The sequence below is a fragment of the Ischnura elegans genome, chromosome 8, assembly GCF_921293095.1.
Source record: "Ischnura elegans chromosome 8, ioIscEleg1.1, whole genome shotgun sequence".
Taxonomy (NCBI): domain Eukaryota; kingdom Metazoa; phylum Arthropoda; class Insecta; order Odonata; family Coenagrionidae; genus Ischnura; species Ischnura elegans.
The window spans coordinates 91,443,097-91,461,207 of NC_060253.1; the positions used below are offsets into that span (position 1 = coordinate 91,443,097).

At 38.0% G+C, this 18,111-nt stretch overlaps 1 protein-coding gene across 1 annotated transcript in view; it reads left to right on the forward strand.

Moving 5' to 3' along the window:
- Positions 1-18,111, forward strand: part of LOC124164456 (neuroligin-2-like) — a 113,653-nt gene that overhangs the window by 16,569 nt on the left and 78,973 nt on the right. The window contains exon 2 of the mRNA XM_046541782.1: positions 8,903-9,394. Coding sequence (XP_046397738.1) covers positions 8,903-9,394 — 492 coding nt within the window. The remainder of the gene's footprint in view (positions 1-8,902; positions 9,395-18,111) is intronic.

Here is an 18,111-nt window from a genome sequence, read left to right on the forward strand (position 1 = left end):
AAAGTGACCTTACCTTTATGAAAATGACACGTACAGTATCCAAGAAAATAACCGTCTGAGAAACTAAGCTACTTGTTCTAAGTTCCTGATTAGGTCTATCCCTCACGCGTTTCTCCTAAATCACAGCAGCGTGATTGAATGGCGTCCCATTAATGCTCTTTAAGCGCTGACCAGCTGGCTTGGTTTCCCGCACAAGATTCACGTTCCCTCGCTCCCTTTTAGAGCTCATATCGCAAACGTTAAGACGGCCATTGTTCCTTCGCCCTTAATCTCCTGTGTATCGGTTCATCCCGGGCCTCCTCCTTTCGCTTTGTCTCACCCCGATGCTACATGTCAGACGTTTGCCGTGGCTTATGAAATGGTCCGCCGCGCACATATTTCACTTTATATGGCATGGCGGGGAGTGGGGTATTAACGGGGAGATATCACGCGTGCGGGAGGACAGGACATCTTCGGAAAAATAAATGGAGATAGCTCCCTTTTTAACGCATCAGGATGGAAATATCGGAGCAGATAAAATTTGATCTTCCTGGCCACGAAAGTTTCGTTGCTCTGGGATACTAAAATTTTCCCTACTAACGTCTCGTCTGCACTACAGTTTTAAATTATATTCACTATGATAGTAATAATAATAATAATGATAGTGAATATACTTTAATACCTTTTAGTAACTACAAAAGAAAGACAAGGATAACAACAATTTATGCGAAGTCATAACAAGATTACAGTAATATTTGTACCGAGATGGTTTGGTCCTGCTAAGCCATTTAAGTCTTGTAGAAGTAATAACAATAATAATAATAATAATAATCGATGCCCATGCTTTGGATGAAGTGCATTTATCGATCTACTGTGCTGTAGTGACAGTCATTGATCTAAATTGCATTAAGTTTGAGCATTGAGGTCAGAGAACTTATGTACCAAAACTAATGAAGAGAAATAAAACGAATATAAGCGCAAATAAATCCGCGTGGAGGTTACGAACGGAAAAAAAGTATTAACTATTTCAGATCCAAGGCAGATGCAATAAAGGAGTGCATGGAAGGAAGTCCATCGAGAAAATTAAAAAATAAAGTGTTAAGTATATGCTGTAAAGAAAAAGTACCAATTGATGACCAACACATCACTCAAAAACTCATTGAGTTAAAGGACGCATTTAGGCTGAAGGCTAAACTAAAAACGGCGAGACTTAGGATATATAATGAACTAACTAAGAGGAAAACACAAAACGAAATGTTCTGGAACTAACGGAAGAAATTTTTCCACCAACTGGAGCAATCAACAGAGAGCCAATCAAATTCAGCTGTAAAATCTGTTGACTCACATGATTTTCTAAACTATTAGCATTCTCTGGCTTGTCTACTCCGCATAGTTTCAACGTTAGTGCAAGTTGGTTGAATGGAATAAGGAAACAACGGGAGGATGTACACCCAATGTCTTTGGAGGGTTTCACTGCTAAGGACATAATGTTAACAAGCAAGAGGGCAAGCCACTGGAATTGTCCAGTACCTGATACGCTGCACAATTTCTTGATTAAGTACTTTATAGGAAGCCACATATCCCTAGTTAATAGCTGCACTAAACTTCTACGAGATCCGAAATTACTTCCTTAACACTTAACTGAAGAAAATACATATATCTTGCTAAAAAAAGGAGATCCATGTCATCCAAAAAAAACTACAGACCGATTACAAGCTTGTCTATTATTTACAATTTATTTACTGCAATAATCTCTGAAAGTATCTACGTACACTGTGATACAACCACCTTATAGGAGAAGAGCGGAAAGGCTGTTTAAAAGATTCACTTGGTTACAAGCACTAATTAACAATAGATGATGTAAATCTGAAGCAAGCTCTGAAGCGAAACCATCGAAACTTCCATGTATGTAGGATGTATTGACAATGCAAAGGCTTTTGATTCATACCCCGTGATGGGCTATTGAAAAGTATAGAAGTACACAAAATAAACCCGAAAGTACGGGAACTTCTGGCTGAGATGATGAAAACCTGGAGAATCAATTTGCACCTCCAAAACAAAAAAAATGTGTTCCCTAAACATCCGAAGAGGAATATTTCAGGGTGACTCACTGTCACCACTATGGTTCTATTTAGCAATAAAACCACGGTCAACTCTGCTAAAGAAATATAACATCGGATATCGGATAAATCGTAAGAATGATACCAGTATCTGTGGCGCATCGAGGGGGGGTTTTGGGCCAGAGCTCAGAGAAATTTTTAAGTTTAATCCCTTTTTATCAATTGAATTGAAATTACTAATAAAAGAGTAAGGCTTAATAAAATATCCCTTAGAAAGCCGAAAAACTCAGCATTTTGAACCATTTATCTTAAAATTCCGCAAGTTATTAATATCGCACCTACCTCTTATCCTGGTGGGTATTCCATACCCCCACGCACCCCGGTATTAGTTGCACCTAAACCCCTACCAGCCTTAAATCCTTGCTGCGCCCCTGACCAGAATCAATCACTTAATGTTCATGGATTATCTGAAACTGTACGCCGAATCCAAATAAAAGCTTCAGGCACACATCAGAACTGAAAAAATGTTTAGCAAGAATATATATATGGAATTTGGACTAAATAAATGTGCCAGTGTACACTTGAATAAGGGAAAACCTCAGACACCACTGAATGTATGTATAGACGATATAGAGATACTTCCTGTAGATGGTTCGTATAAATACTTAGGCTTAAATAATATACCATACGTAAAACATGAAACGAAAGCCAAGTCCATTTGTACAGATTAATATTTCGTATAATTTAATATGAAAACATTAAAAGTTGGCCAAACTGTTTTCATAACATATGATTGGAACAAATTTTCTCCTATTCACTAAAATTCATGTGAAGTTGTGTTTATGAGTGGAATAATTCTGTAATATGTAATGAAGTTAATCTACATCTACATAATACCCCGCAAGCCGCCTAAAAGGCGTGTGGTAGGGGATGTTAGGACACCAGCCGTTTACATAAAAAAATAAAGCGCTCTAACGAAGTTGGGACTAGCGTTTAAAGTCCTTGAAAGTTCAGGGGAAAAACGACTCCCCATATCTATCCGTTTGGCAAAACATCTCTCTTAATTTATCGCTTCTATCGCACCTGGAAATATAGTGTGGCTCTAATATTATGTTCTCCGTGTCGCTCTTAAAGATATCCATTCTCAATTGTTCAAGCTATCTGAGCCTAGCGCGCAGCCTCCGAGTCTCCAGCGGCTCCCAGCCTAATTTGTTCAACATCTGGGTAACGCTGTCTGTACGCCCGTAGCGGTTTTTGACGAACCACACAGCCTTTCTTTGTATTTTGTTCAGTTCGCGGATTAAGTCTTTCTGCGCCGGATCCCATACGCTCGCTGCATATAAGATGAGGTCGGACGAGTGCGAAATAGAACCTTTCTTTTACTTTCTCATCCGAAAATCTTCCCACAATTAGCTTGACGAATCCTAATATCGTCAGGGCCATGCCGCAAATATTCCTTATTTGTGTTCCCCACGATAGGTTCGAGGTTATCGTAATTCCCAGGTACTTCATTTCGTCTGTTACCTCTTTGTCAGTACCATTCACAGCATAAACGTGGTTATAGTTGGACAAATTCCGCCAGAAATGTACCGACATGCATTTGCTCGGATTAAGTTCGAGTCCCCACACTTGGTTCCACAAATGAACGTTGTTTAAGTCCTATGATAGAATCTCATAGTCAGAGTGATCACTAATTTCGCGATAGATGACAGCGTCGTCAGCAAATAAACGTATTTTACTGCTAATGCGGGAGCAGAAAAAATTAATGGGTAAAATGGTACGGACAAAAAGATGTGTGTTAATGTGGAGCTGTAATTAATCAAATTTATATGAAGTATGAAAAATGTTTTGCATGAACTTTTTTGCCTATGATCACTTAATATACGTAACGAGGTGTCGGCACTTTTTCCTCCCGCATGCTAAATATAAATACAATTCCTTCCTTTTATCTGTGCTCACTCAGACATTGATTCGACCAGTGCGATAACAATACCCAAACAAAATAATTAGTGTGCATGAAGCAGCAAAGAAAGATAATTTGAAGAACTCGGAGATTTGATCTAAACTGTTTGTCAAAGCGTGGGCACTGATTACATTGTGTCAAAGAATAGCGTGATTATATCGGAAAACGCTTAACATTTCCGAACTGCGAGTTGATGAAGACAGCAGGCCAAAAAGAAAAAAAAGAAAACTCTTTTCTCCTCCAAAATATCCCTAAGGGGAAAGCTCCAGCCCATTCCCCTCAATTTTGCACTACGCTGCGCACGAACGGTATTGGCGATTTCGCTGTTTCCAGGAATAAATATTCGCACTCCCTTTTCTCGATGCGTGGGAACGACGTTCATTTTTAGCAGGATGGAAAAAAACCTTCGATTTCTCACACTGAGACGGGGAGATAACAGCGGATACAGTCCAACTAAAAATAACCCTTAAAGATGCAGTCTCACTTCCACATCGCACGAAAGGGAACAAACATTTAAAGAAATAAATCAAATACAGTGTTATATCTATATGATTCCCTGTTTACCGCTTCCGAAGCGATGGGGGACGAGGAATTTGGTACTAATTAAAGAATTATCCGAAGTATTCACTCAGCAATTCGACCAGAAGGATGGTTTGAATAGGTGAGCTCATCTGCACAGATGTGTTACTTTATCTGTATGCACGTCTCCGTAAACAGCCAGATTTCCATTATGAAAGAACACAAATGGTAATTTCCACACTTTTTAACTACCTAATTGCACTTACACGCCCGTATGGTGGCATTTGTCCCGGCAAAGGTAAATTGTTGATCAATGCTGGAATATATACATCCTGACAAAGGTTCGTCTGCTATTCATTATATTGTATGAATCATGACAAAAAATTAGACTCGTCACATGACTAATTTTTTAATTGCTAGAAAATAATTGCGAAAAAATGCTCATTTCATCAAAAGTAGCTACAAATACATGAATACTTATTTCATGAATATAATCTGGAAAAAACACTGCCTTCAAATAGATATTGATTAAATCATTCACATTTTGTGCACCCTAATATTTTGCATTAACCCTCAAGTATGACGTTAAAACCTTAAACAATAACATTCCTACTCGAAATTAATTAGTTTTGAGTCGTGCTGTCGAACATTAACATCCAAAAAAGAACTATGAATTGTAATATCAACTCAGGTCCCCGTGTTCAGACTTCAATTAACTTAAAGCGAGATTAATTCCACGAAAAAACTGCCATCAATGACAAGCCAAAATAGGCATGGTCCTATAGTTGTTGATATTCAATTCCCCATGGTAATGAACGATCGATTGACAAAAGTTTACGAAAAAGCTGTTGTGATAAAAAATATACTTCCATAGCTATATAGGCACCCAAGTTTTGGAGAGAGCAGTTAAACAGGTATTTTGAATATTGCCAAAGGAAAAAAATCTTGCACAAGCTTCTCATCCAGTGTTCAAAATAATAATTGTCAATGAAAAATTTGCAGAAAAAGAAGCCGATATGATTCAGCTCTCATAAAATCCGTTAGATTTCAGCGAAGTTGTGCTCATTCATACAGTTTCGGGACATTAATTTATTTCAGAGCGTCCAAAGAAGTATCCATGCATACATTATCCAGGAAAAAGGCTAGATGCTTACTCAAACGCTTTCAATGAAATTTCACCGATCAAATAAATTATCATAGTTTCACAGCGTTAGTAAAGAATCTCTCAATTTGAAAGAAGAGACCATTTCAATAGAAGAATCTGCTCTTGCATGAAAAATTTTGCGTATTTTTATCTAATATTCATTTCGGTATCTTTCCCATAAAAAATGAATTCCCGCCGTCGGAATGGGATAGATACCCTATAGAAATGAAGTGCTTAGATTCAAATTACGGGAGAACCTTTGTTAGGGGATTTCGTTTATCGATAAAAGCAAAAGCGTTCCTTCCCCAGGTTCACAGAAGTCGTGGCCATTAATTTTAATTGGTTTTTCACAAATGAAAATACTTCTCCATAAAAGAGCCTAATATGTTTCCAATGAAATCAATTTAGCCAGTTCACTGAATCAATAAGGCTTCGTTGGAATATCGGAAAATATTTTCTTTCCCGGAGGTAAGATTGGAAATATATTTCGTCTTCTCCATATGATCACTACCATGATCTGAGTTCAAGACAGTTTGTTTAAATTTCTAGCCATCAAACCTGAGCATTTCCAGAGAGGCCCGATGAGTATTTCGACAAAACACTATGCCGCCGACATAGCACTCTCTTCTGGATAGATTCTCAAGAAATATATCTCAATTCCATTGATTCGATGGCTTAAAATATTTCTAGGTTCTCGTTTTGCTTGGCTGGGGCAATAACAATGTCAATGAGTGTCAAATAGTTAGCATTAGCTAGCGGCCCAAAGTCAACTCTTTCTAATGCCATACAATGGGATATAATGAGTTAGAGAAGAAATAAATAAATCTAATTCTCCAAAAATACACCAAGGAAAATTATATGCCTTGAACAAGTCTAATGATAAGAGACTGGTAAACAGTGGGTAGGTTACTCGCAAATGGGTATTTACCCATACACTTTCTCATGGTCGAGTTGAAATCCAAAAATGAGGATATCTTATAAGCTTCCACATAAAGAAGTACTTTTTTAATACGATAAATAAATCACAAAAATAATACGTAAGCCCCACACTTTCGGCGTATGGACTTTTTCCATTTCTTTAAACAAGAAAATAATGCTAAAATTAAATCAAGCTTGCTGCAACCACCAACCCAATCCCCACGTAATGCTTTTCCTCTCGCCCCTGCATGACGTTGTTAGTCTAAAAAAGGAATATGAAATTAAAGGTATTTTCCCTCATTTACATGGATAGCCTTGGTGAAGACCATGCATATATTTTGCTTGTGGATAATGATCGCCATAGTAACTTTTCTTGCGCGCGATTATTTATCATAATATGAATCAATCAAATCATGGGGAAAAAGAGGATTTCTGAAAACTATTTACGATGGGGCTCAGAGAACGCGACTTTCGGGAGGTGTACTTAAGCCTGAATCACATGATCATTTTTCAGGTACAAGTCCAGCGATCATTCCAACTATTCTTCTCGATGATAGCGAAAACTATTGCTTAAGCCATCATTTTCTATATAACACGATCATTTCCGGTATCCTTCATGTTTACTATGTTCGTAAACGTAAAGCTCAATGGCATCTCCAGAAAATACGTTTGGTTACGTGCGCTGATGGGCTGATGCTATATTTCACATATCTACTTCGGGCTACTGTCCTTGTACGCCTACCACATTTTTTCGGGCTTTCTTACTACCAATACTAACCCACTGAATGTACAAACTATGTACCTACCTCTTTATTGCCTTGTCTGAGATTGAGAGACACGCGCTCAGGAAGGGAGACTTTCTGAATTGTTCTCTCTACAGCCGAACATTCCTTGTTCTCCAGCGCAGTGAGAGCAAACTTGCTAGAGGAACTTGCCAAGGTATAACTATTACAATTCCCACAGTTACTCACTCGCGAGGCCTTATTTTCATTTGCTTCGGGCTCCCTTACTGGTCCATCTACCATCTTTTTTCAGAATTACTTACTGCTAAACCACAGAATGTACAACTAAATACCTTCATCTTTACTGTCTTGTCTGAGATCTCTATATATGCTAAAGACGGGAGATTTTCACAATTACTATTTCTACAGCCAAACAGATATTACTCTCCAGAGCATTGAGAGTCAACTTCACAAACTTCCGGAAGTATAACTATTACAATTCCTCCTGGCACTCGCCCACAATTCACTCCTCTCATCTGCTCCAAATCTCCGCACCATTTCGCCTACCACCTTATTTCACTCTTAATTACTGCCAATAATAACCCAATGAATGCAGAACTAAGTATTTATTTCTTTACTGCTTTGTGTGAGATCTCTACACATGCAAAATAAGGGAGATTTCCACAACTTCTCCGTCTACAGTCGAACATTCCTTGTTCTCCTGCGGAGCGAGAGTCCACTTCTTAAGGCCGTTATACACGGGGCACGGAATTGCGCAGGTTAGAGCAGCATTCATTTCTAAAATGGCGTGGAATTACGCGAATGCATGAACGAAATTAGAAAGGGGGTATTTTGCCGTCTCGCATCCACGCATTCTCGCATGTGTTCTAGCAATTCACTGCTTTACACGACTCAATTTTGATTGCGCCTCAACACGTATGTCAGATTGTGCAATTCCGTGTACCGTGTGAAACGGCCTTTAGAGGGGGTGTTGGACATTTTGGCGCAGCCGTCTTGGCACAGGCCACCTTGGCGCGAGTCACTTTGGAACGAAGGTGGTCGCACAGTTGTTACGTTATCTTTTCGGTGAAATACGACGGTAGTTTGTCGGTTGGGCAAAATAATGAAACCCTCGCCAAACACCTTAGAGGTGGCTCGCAGAGTAATATGTAGAAGTATATAATCCACCTTTCAAAATACCTCTACATTAGTAACATTTGTAATACTGTGAAATTAATAAATATCAAGTGTTCAGCCTTCACTTGGTAAAACCACATATGTATAGTGCAAAATAAATCTGTTTGTGATATTCCACAATCTCTTTTTTGTTACTCTGACTCTGAGTTTCAATTACATAAACTTATTATCAAGATATAATGACTATATGCAGTTGAAAGTCAGGGTCGGAGTAATAAAAAAAGTATTGCGGAACATCAAAAAGTGATTTATTTCGCATAGTGAAATGAAGTTTAAACATGGCACTAGAATCTCGGAGGCCGCGCAGATGTGGCCACTCCAAGATGTCCCATTCCCGAAGTATAGTTAAAGCAATAACCTCTGGTACTCACCCGCAATCCTCGCCTTTCATCTGCTTCAGGCACCCGTCCCGGTCGCCCCGTGGAGGAGAACGAAGGAAGCGACCAAATTCGGCCCAATGTGCATCCAACCTGGCAGCCACTACGTCTGGGACGCAGTCAGGTTCCCCACGCCCACCACGCCGACACCACAGCACCAGACGGTCCGCCCAAAGCACCACAGGAACCCGCAGCAACACCACAAGCACAAGGAGGAGAGGTCCGCACCAGAGCCATCGGTCCTCTTCTCTGCGCTGATAGCGGAGAGGCCCCTGCCGCCCCCAGTGGACCTGGAGGCCCCCGGGGGAAGGAACGGCAGTTCGGGGGCGTGGTCGGAGGAGGAAGAGGTGACGCCGGCCTCCTTAGGGCCCCCGGAGATGTCCACGGCGGCGGGTGCATCCAACCGCTCGACCGAGGCACCGTCTGCCCCCGTGATGAGGCGACGCAGGATGAGGAACTATGACATGAGTGAAGATTGCCTCAGTCTCAACATATACACGCCCCAGCTGAACACGGTCAGTGTCCCAGAAATAATTACCAGGGTAGAGCTGTAAGAGTCATTGCATGCATTGCTTGAAACTAGATGGATAAATCGATCTCGCTCAACTGGTGGTAGTTCGTCAATAATACATGCATAGGTAAGAGTTGAAGGAATAAAAACTTGGCTTTTTCCGCGTGGTGATTTATTGTGTCCGAACATGGTCGTAACACGGTAACATTTTCAAGGTCACCTTATCATTTTGAAAATTTTAACGAAACCATGGTCGGACAAATAAATTATCATGCTGGAAAAGCAGTTTTTATTTCTAAAACTCTTACGATAAGGAATTCCACCAAGTTATGCCTCCTACTACTAACCACACATAAGTATTACTTTCTTAACATTAAGGCAACCATCAATGTGAAATTTTCAAGGTGTTCCGAGTAGACCACGGTCAACATTCACCTGTATCCAGAGCCGGATCCAAGATGGGGACTATGAGGGGGAGAGTAGTAGGAGGGGTTGGGGATAACCTCCCAGTAGAAGTGGGGGTTCGAACAAAATCACCATTTTATTTAGAGTGAATTGGATACTAAAGGGGGACTATAGCCCTCCTTAGCCAGTAGCCACCCTCTGGATCCGCCATAGCCTGTGTCGTAAATATCAATATTTTAAGTTGGATAAAATACTGATGGAAAATATTCATATCTAAGTAACAGGTATAAAGTTGAAATTTTTTACTGATGAAGCGTTAAATTTGACGGAGAATACATGTGAAGTCCCATTGGGACTTCATCTTTCCCCAGCTTCGCCTAGTTTTAAGCGCGTCAAAATTGTAAACAGGTGCTCTTAAATGTGATGGGCGGTAATTTCATATCAAATATCACTCAATATGTTTCCAAATGACTTACTGTGAATACATGTGCCTGGAATGTAGTTTTTGTATATTTATGCCTTAAGAATAACTTTTGCCAGCATTTACGAAAAAAAGTGCCTGATTGTAGCCGCCATTATTTATATATCAAGAATTCACCTTTTTTACCAAGATAACAATGTAAAAATGCAATCAGGGTGGTAGAATTTGTTTTAACCTTTTCAAGAATGTTTTTTTTTCGTTTTTCCCTTCGTTGTCTGCTAGTATCGATAGAAGATACCTGCAATCGCTTTTATTGTCAGGAACACAGTCTTAGAAGAAGACATGGTATGGAAACTATTTGCCCAGGTATGGTCATTTAATCTTTAAAGGACGGCTTTAAATCTCAGATGTATCACTGAATGGCCGGGCATATAAATGGCCTAGGTTTAAAATATAAGCAGCTCTCCAGTTAACTCTAGAGCGACGAAACTCATTATAAGCCGATTTTAAACGAAGTGTGTCTCAGTGGTCCTTAAAGGGACCTCAAGGCCATAAACGAAAACATTAGGTGGTCCCTTTTGGGACGGCAAGGACGATAAAGGTTAATGAAGTCGTTTCCTGTGGAGATCGGTAGAGGCGGCACCTGTTCTGAAGGGCAAGTTCCCTGAATATCTGTATACAAAACTTCAGTATGTATGAACTAATTTATGGCAAAAATTACGGTAAACACTGCGACAGAGATTACTCGTTAACAAATTCATATGCATACAACCTTTTATAGCGTTACATGTGCCTTGAAGACGTTCTCATTCGTGAGTATTAATCAAATGGAAGATGTTGGATTTCAGCTTCGTCTGCTTCAATGCCTTGGTATTAAAATTAGTTACAGCTATAACGGAAGTTTGACAGTAGTTAAACTCTTATGCATGGAGGAAAGGTATTTTTAAGGAAAGAATTATTAATAGCTACCTTGTGGTAAACGTCAACATCTGTAGGATGTCATAGAAGCAACGAACGGACCATTATCTCTGTTCCCAGTGGAGTGTCTCCTCAGCCTTTCAAGATTATTGATGTTACTTCTTGCTTTCAAACAGTATTTATAAAAATAATATGAGAAACGCAAACAACTAATTAGCAAGGTCTACGTAAAATACTTATTATAAAGTCACGTATGCTAATCTGGTAATTCTCCTGAGTCTCGATCAAACAACCAGGTAGGACACATAAAATCTCTGAAAATTTTTAACACGATTCAGTCAAATTATGATTATGTAGGTCAAGAATATGGTGACCTTGGCGCATGCTCGAATTGCACCCGTAATCCCAGACTGTCCCACAGATTGACAACTTTTTCTGAGTTGATTAAACGAGGAATTTTTCCGTTACTGGCTGAAATTAAACATAATAATAACCGTTTAACTTTTTTAGGCTGCGTATTACATGCAGAAAAAATATAATTGTCTCAATTTTATTTTAATTTGCTACGTCCTTCGAATGAGTTTTCAAACAAACAAAATAGAATCTCGGAAACAAGCGAAAACCTAGAAAAAATGAAAATGAGTTTTCGTTGTCCAGTTTCTACTTTTTTTAAATTTAATACATCCTCAAGAGTAATTATTCCCGTAAGGATGTCATCCTGAGATGAACTCCAGAGAAAGAAGTTCCACTGCAATGTCGCCCGTTGTTGATGAGACATAAGCCTGTCTTAAGTAACCAAACGCACTTTTTAGGAAAATTTCCATCACTTATGATAAAATTGTTTTAAATTCTACATAGGTTGCAATTAATAAATAGAAAACTTGGTCGTAATTAGAAAAATATCCATAAAAACGCATCAAGATTACATTTTATTTCCTGATATTTCCATTCATCCTCCGTATCGTGAGTGAATCGATAAATATTTCACCAGTTTTAAAGCTGATTGATTCCTCATCTCTGGATCTACTTGCATTCTGTCTTACCCGAGAAAAATGTTTCGGAATGAATTCATCAAGGTCCATCCATTTAAGATGCGGTGCAAAGAAACACCTTCAGAAGTCTCATAAACTAAACTGTTTCATTTTTTAAATTTAATCCACAAGGGTTTCAAGGAAAATTTTTCAAAGCGTGTTGTTCCTTAGAAATTCTTTTCCTCCCAAAACTTGACATAGTAAAATTCTTTCAATGTAAATATACATATTTAACAAAACCGTCAATTGGAAGTGGTTTCCATGGAAGCTTATCACTGAAATGGACTTTTTACTCACTAGATATTACTGCCATAGGATTTATTTCGTGGAGGAAAGAGGTTTATGATTTTAATTTCAAATCTAATAAAGAAGTTTTTCCGGGTGTTCAAACTTTGTTTCGCAAATAGTAGCACTTCTAAAATTAATCCAGATACCTCGTGAAAATCGCAGGACTTAAAAACTTTTCTCATTACCACAAGCTAGCTACCAACCAAACGAGTGGTCGCAACACTCCTGGTTTTTACTATAGTCACGTGCACTACCTAGAATTTCGCCATTAGATCGCTGTTGAAGGGGATTGAAGTTACTAACTACTTTTAACAGCTTTGTCTATATGTAATATCGCGGAAACTGGAAGCTTTGATTATTATCTCTATCAAACTTGTTTTACCTTATTTAACATAGAAGCTCACGCTCCCATATCATTAAAATGGAATCGACTTTTTCGTGATGGATAAAAAAATGTCTCCGCCATCCTCATTCTCCCGTAGGAAATCATATTACCTATTTTTTGCAACAGCTGGTTTAATTTCCTCACGAAGCAAGAATGTAGCTCAGTTCATTTGCAAGCAAAACTCTTTTCGATTCATTACAGTGTGCCAGGTAAATAAGCAATATAGCAAAACTGCTTTCTAGCAAACACTTGAATGGGATTAGCAACTACACCTCTATGAAGCCCTGAAGTATTTTTTGTGAAAATTCATGAAAAGACTCCAAATTGGTTGTAAAAGACCCTCCTTAAATACGGTATGTTGGATAATAACAGTAAAATTAAGGAAATATACTTGAGAGCGAAGAATTACCATCCAAAATAAATATGCAAAATTAAGGGACTTTACTCGAGAGGAATGAAGTCCAAAATAAATTCATTTATTCCCACGAGCAATAAAATCCCACAACTAAATACAGAAAGATTTAAATTTAGGCTTTCTTCGGCACTAAGTTGATTTATTACCCAATGACTAACTTATAGAGTGCCTAGTAAGGTTCAAATAGGAATGTATATTAATAAAGTTTTTGCATGTCCTAACTTGCCCTTGTCTTTCCTTTGCCAACTTCTTTATTATAAATTCATTTTGGGTCATTTTACAACAGAGAAAATAATGCACGCTTGGAGAGAGCAAACCATATAAAATCTATGCCGCGTTCGGTCACATTTTCAGAAGGCAATAATTATTTGCAAATAAATAATATTGACATAGAATTGTTTACATCAATGTGAATATCCTCCCTTGTTTTCGCTCTAAGAAGAACAGGTCCGCCACTCATACGAAACATATATATTAAAAAACATCAGGAAGTAACATAAATTAGTAAATGAGGGGTCGCATCACTCTTGCTAGAATTACCCTACTCCTTGATTAATAAATATTTCATTGATGACGTGACCAGAATTAAATTTTGGAAAATTTAGACTAGACCTTATTTGGCACTTGACTGTATCTTGACATGCAACACTTTCAGCACTTAACGAAGAATTTTAACTAATTTTTTTCTGAAGTGTATTTAGTTTTAATATTTGAGATAGGTACAAGTAAATTAAGGCAAAAAGCTCTACATTTCCTGAAAATTTCAATATTAAAGCAAAGATTTTAACCCTAAATTACTAAACGTGGCTTCGAATCACGTGGTCACTAAAACTTTATCATTTTGACGATGATGACATTATTTTTGTGCTATTTAATCAAATACCTTAAAGTTTTATTTTTAATAATTATTTTAAAGTTTAAGTTTTATGTCTTTCATTGAATTTATTTTTTTGACAATTCTCTGTACTTTCATTTATTACAAAAAAATTTATGCAAGGTACTGGGGAAAATGTTTAAAATACCGTAAAAAAGTAGTTTGTATTAAAAATGCTTTTATAAAACTTCGGAGTTTTAAATAGGCGCGTCGTAAAAATTAAAAAGGTTTATTGATTCAGGGTTAAACATATAATTATCCATGATAGAAGGAAACTTAAGATCAGGAAGTGGTCGAACGGGAGTGATGGATCTTTTTAGTTGTCACACTGTGTATGCGGTTCGCTTGGCGTGATATTAGAATCTACACCATCAAAAATTTACCAGCACAATGAAAAAACTCTTCTCGGGATACCGCGCGGGTAAGATTATATGAGAGCGGCATATAATTTTACCCGCGCGGTATCCCGAGAAGAGTTTTTACATGCTGTTCGCCGGGAAAGTGTTAAATCTTACATACCAGCACAATACTTACTCCGCTGAGGTTCATTAATTATGTCGTTCCCCAGTGCAAAAGATATTGAAAAGCACGTGAAAATGCCTCTCTCACTGCCCCAGTGGTACCGTTAATTTGATTCGCCTTATTAATGGGACCTCAAGGAAAACAAAGCAAAGGGCACCATTCCCCCGGACGATTACGGAACCGCTGACAAAAGGGACCGGGTCGTTCGTTATCCGCTGGCGAAGGCACCGTCTTCTTGAACTGCCTTTTCTCACTTCTCCTCCCAAATAGGACCCCCCACACCCCTCCCTTCACATGCATATCCAAGCTAGCTAAGCAGAAAATCACTCCCGAAAAGGTCGAGGACTTTTGTCCGCTGCTCCTTCCACGGATATTCAATTCCCGTCCAAAAAACCAACCAATTCTACTTGCCTTTAGTCGGTAATGGGGAAACCGTTCCTCTTCTTTTACTCCCATTCCATAAGATTTGGAAGGATCCCAATGTAAGTACACTCGAAGATGAGATGAGGAGGACTTAAAGAAAATAATGACCTCCGCTATTCCCAAAAAAAGGCAGGCAATGGGTAGGGATGGATTCTCAGCAGGGTTGCGTGTTTTTCTCATCCATTTATTGAATATATCAGGTAGGGCTGAAAGACAGCTAAAAGATGAAATATACCGTAATTTTATTTGCTTTCTTCACTTACTCTTTCCATGCATGAATGAAAATAAATCACTTCCTGATTGCATCAACTAATAAAATGACAGTTATATTAATAGCAATATTTATGAAATGCCTCTTATTGGTAAAGACTTAATTTTTGCGGAAAATCTGCGGGAAAATTAATAAGGGAGCAATAATCGAGCAATATTATTATTGATGAATGAAGTGGGTTTCTTCCAAATCTGTAATTACCAAAACTTATATTCCTAGAGAGGAATCAGCAAAAATAACACATCTTTACTCCCATTACAATAAGGAGAATATATAAAACGCAAATCCATTCGCTCTCCATCCATCAAACCGAGTTACCTAGAACAGGCTCTAAAGTATGTATAAGGAAAGAAATAAGTCACTATGAAAAGGCTAGCGGATAGGAAAGGGTAATGGAGATCTGCGTCAAGCCAATTCTGAATTTGTGTACTTATGAAAATGATAATCCTCGTACTGAGAGTGGGGGAAACAAGGGAGGAATGGACAGTTGAAATTTCTCTCTCTTGATTTAAGTTTTTTTAGCTCTTGCTTTTCTCACATGTATGAGTATCAGTAGCTGCATTTTCTCCTAAAATGGCTCCTTGCCCACTTCTCTGAATGTGAATAAAGAAGAGGATATTGGTTTTCACACCAATTTTCGAAACTTTCGTGAGATGATTCAACTTTAAATTTCTGTTATTTTAATTATGACTTTCTCTCGCTGGAGGGACTGATGAAAATGCATGTCCTTTTGGTTTATAACTGATAATTTTAATAACATTTAGCTATTTTTTTAAAACCTAATAATACATGTGAAACACAAAATGGCCCTTAAGGGAGGTCTGGGACATCAGATATGTGGGAGGAATGAGTGTCCCACTCCTTCCAAGCAATATTATTTTTTAAGTTTTATTTTATAAGGCATTTTAATTTTTAGTATTTGGTAATTATGCCTAATAAGTAATCCAGAATGGTAAGAGTGAAAAAATGCAGATATTTCCAGTGCCAAATTTAAAATTAAATATAATCGTGGATTCTGGAAGCCGTGAAGACGGTTTGTGATGAAAGAAAAAATTTGAGAGAGGTAGAAAGAGTAAAGAAATCATCAAAATCTGCATTATCAAGACATGCAATAAAAGAATTTGCTTCCAAGGACAAGGACAGTCCAATTTTTCTATGTAATCTGATATGTGGAATGATTTTCCTCTTTTTTACTACTTTTAGTAATCAGTATAATGATTGATATAATGTCAAATTCATGCGAAAAAAGGGGAGCCAATTAAAAAATTTCCTCTCTCAACCAGAAGACATTATTTCATAGAGAAAAAAGACATTGTTTTGAAACTGAATTCTCCAATTTTGCTCCAAAACTCCAAAAGACACTGAGAGAGTGAAACCCTTGTTTACATTTATTACTGATACCGCAAACCGTATAAATATGACCAGGAATAACTAAAACATCTATCATTTATGTATTTTGAATCAATAACTCATTTTTTCTAGCTATTTTTGCACATTTACATTAGTGTCCCATTCCTACCACTTAACATTCCTCCCGGAATGAGGGAGGACTGGGACATAGGTTATAAGTTCAGAAAATGCGGAATTCCAGAGCAATAACGTATACTAATTTCTCGAGGAATTTTCTATGGAATTGAGAAGAGATCAAGGCAACTAAGGATTTCAAAAAAATTGATTTAAGCCGCTAATATTTTCACAAAAAAATGTATTCCAAAATGTGTCCCAGTCTTCCCTACTCTGGGAGATTCACGATCTTATTTTCAGTAGGCTGAGCATTCTGTGGTAATCGGGAAAATCGTATGTTGAGACCAATTCGAGAGAATTTTATTCAATTAAGACTCTGGGAAAACGCCAAATAATTCTCCTGCATAACTTTCAAACGGCTGAATTGAATCAGAGGCCAGTTTTTCACTTTTTATCAATTTTTTTGCAGAAAGGATGGATTTGCTCTGGCAAGAGCTGATTCTCTACCTGACCACCTAGATGGCGCGAGAACAGTTTAAGGAGATACTCTACCTTTCTGTTCACACGCCGTTCTAGCGGGAGAACAGATCTACCACAAGGGGGACTCCATTAATTACGTGAGGCCTTTAGAGGGGGGAGGGGTCATACCTTTTTTCGCCCAATCTCACTTGGGGGACAAAGGGGCCCGTGCAAGTATCACGTATTTTTTGTAGAAAAAACGTAGAAATCTAACAAAATGAAGCATAGATTAACGTATTTACACCTAAAATACGCATTTTGAACAATATCGCGTGAGAATAGAGGGATTGGATCGAGCCAAATCTCACGATATCTCACTAAGGAGGGAGGGGAGGTCAAAAAATCGCCAAAATCACCTAACAAAATTTATTATGGACGCCCCCCAAGAACTGAGAGTCGCACTAGCTAGAGTGCTCAGAGATGTTTAAATTGTAGACTTTTCTAGTAGACTACTTTCACTAGAGCAAATCTAGCTAAAAACTCTCAAATGTACACATATCTTTAGTATTTTTCTCTATTTGTATCTAGTGCAGCAGGACTTATAAGTTCTGAAGAGTTTCATGACTGAAGACCTGAGTGCTTCAGATCCAATGTTCACACTAGTAAAAGTTCTGTTAATGAAGACAAACTATTATAGTACCTACATTCAATACCTTGACCATGTATTTGCATCTGGCCATTTTATTTTTTTCTACCGATGGTTAAAACAACATTTTCTGTTGTTCCTTAGAACGGAGGAGTGTTCATTTCCTACAATATTATTGCTAAGAAGCAAACTTAAAAAT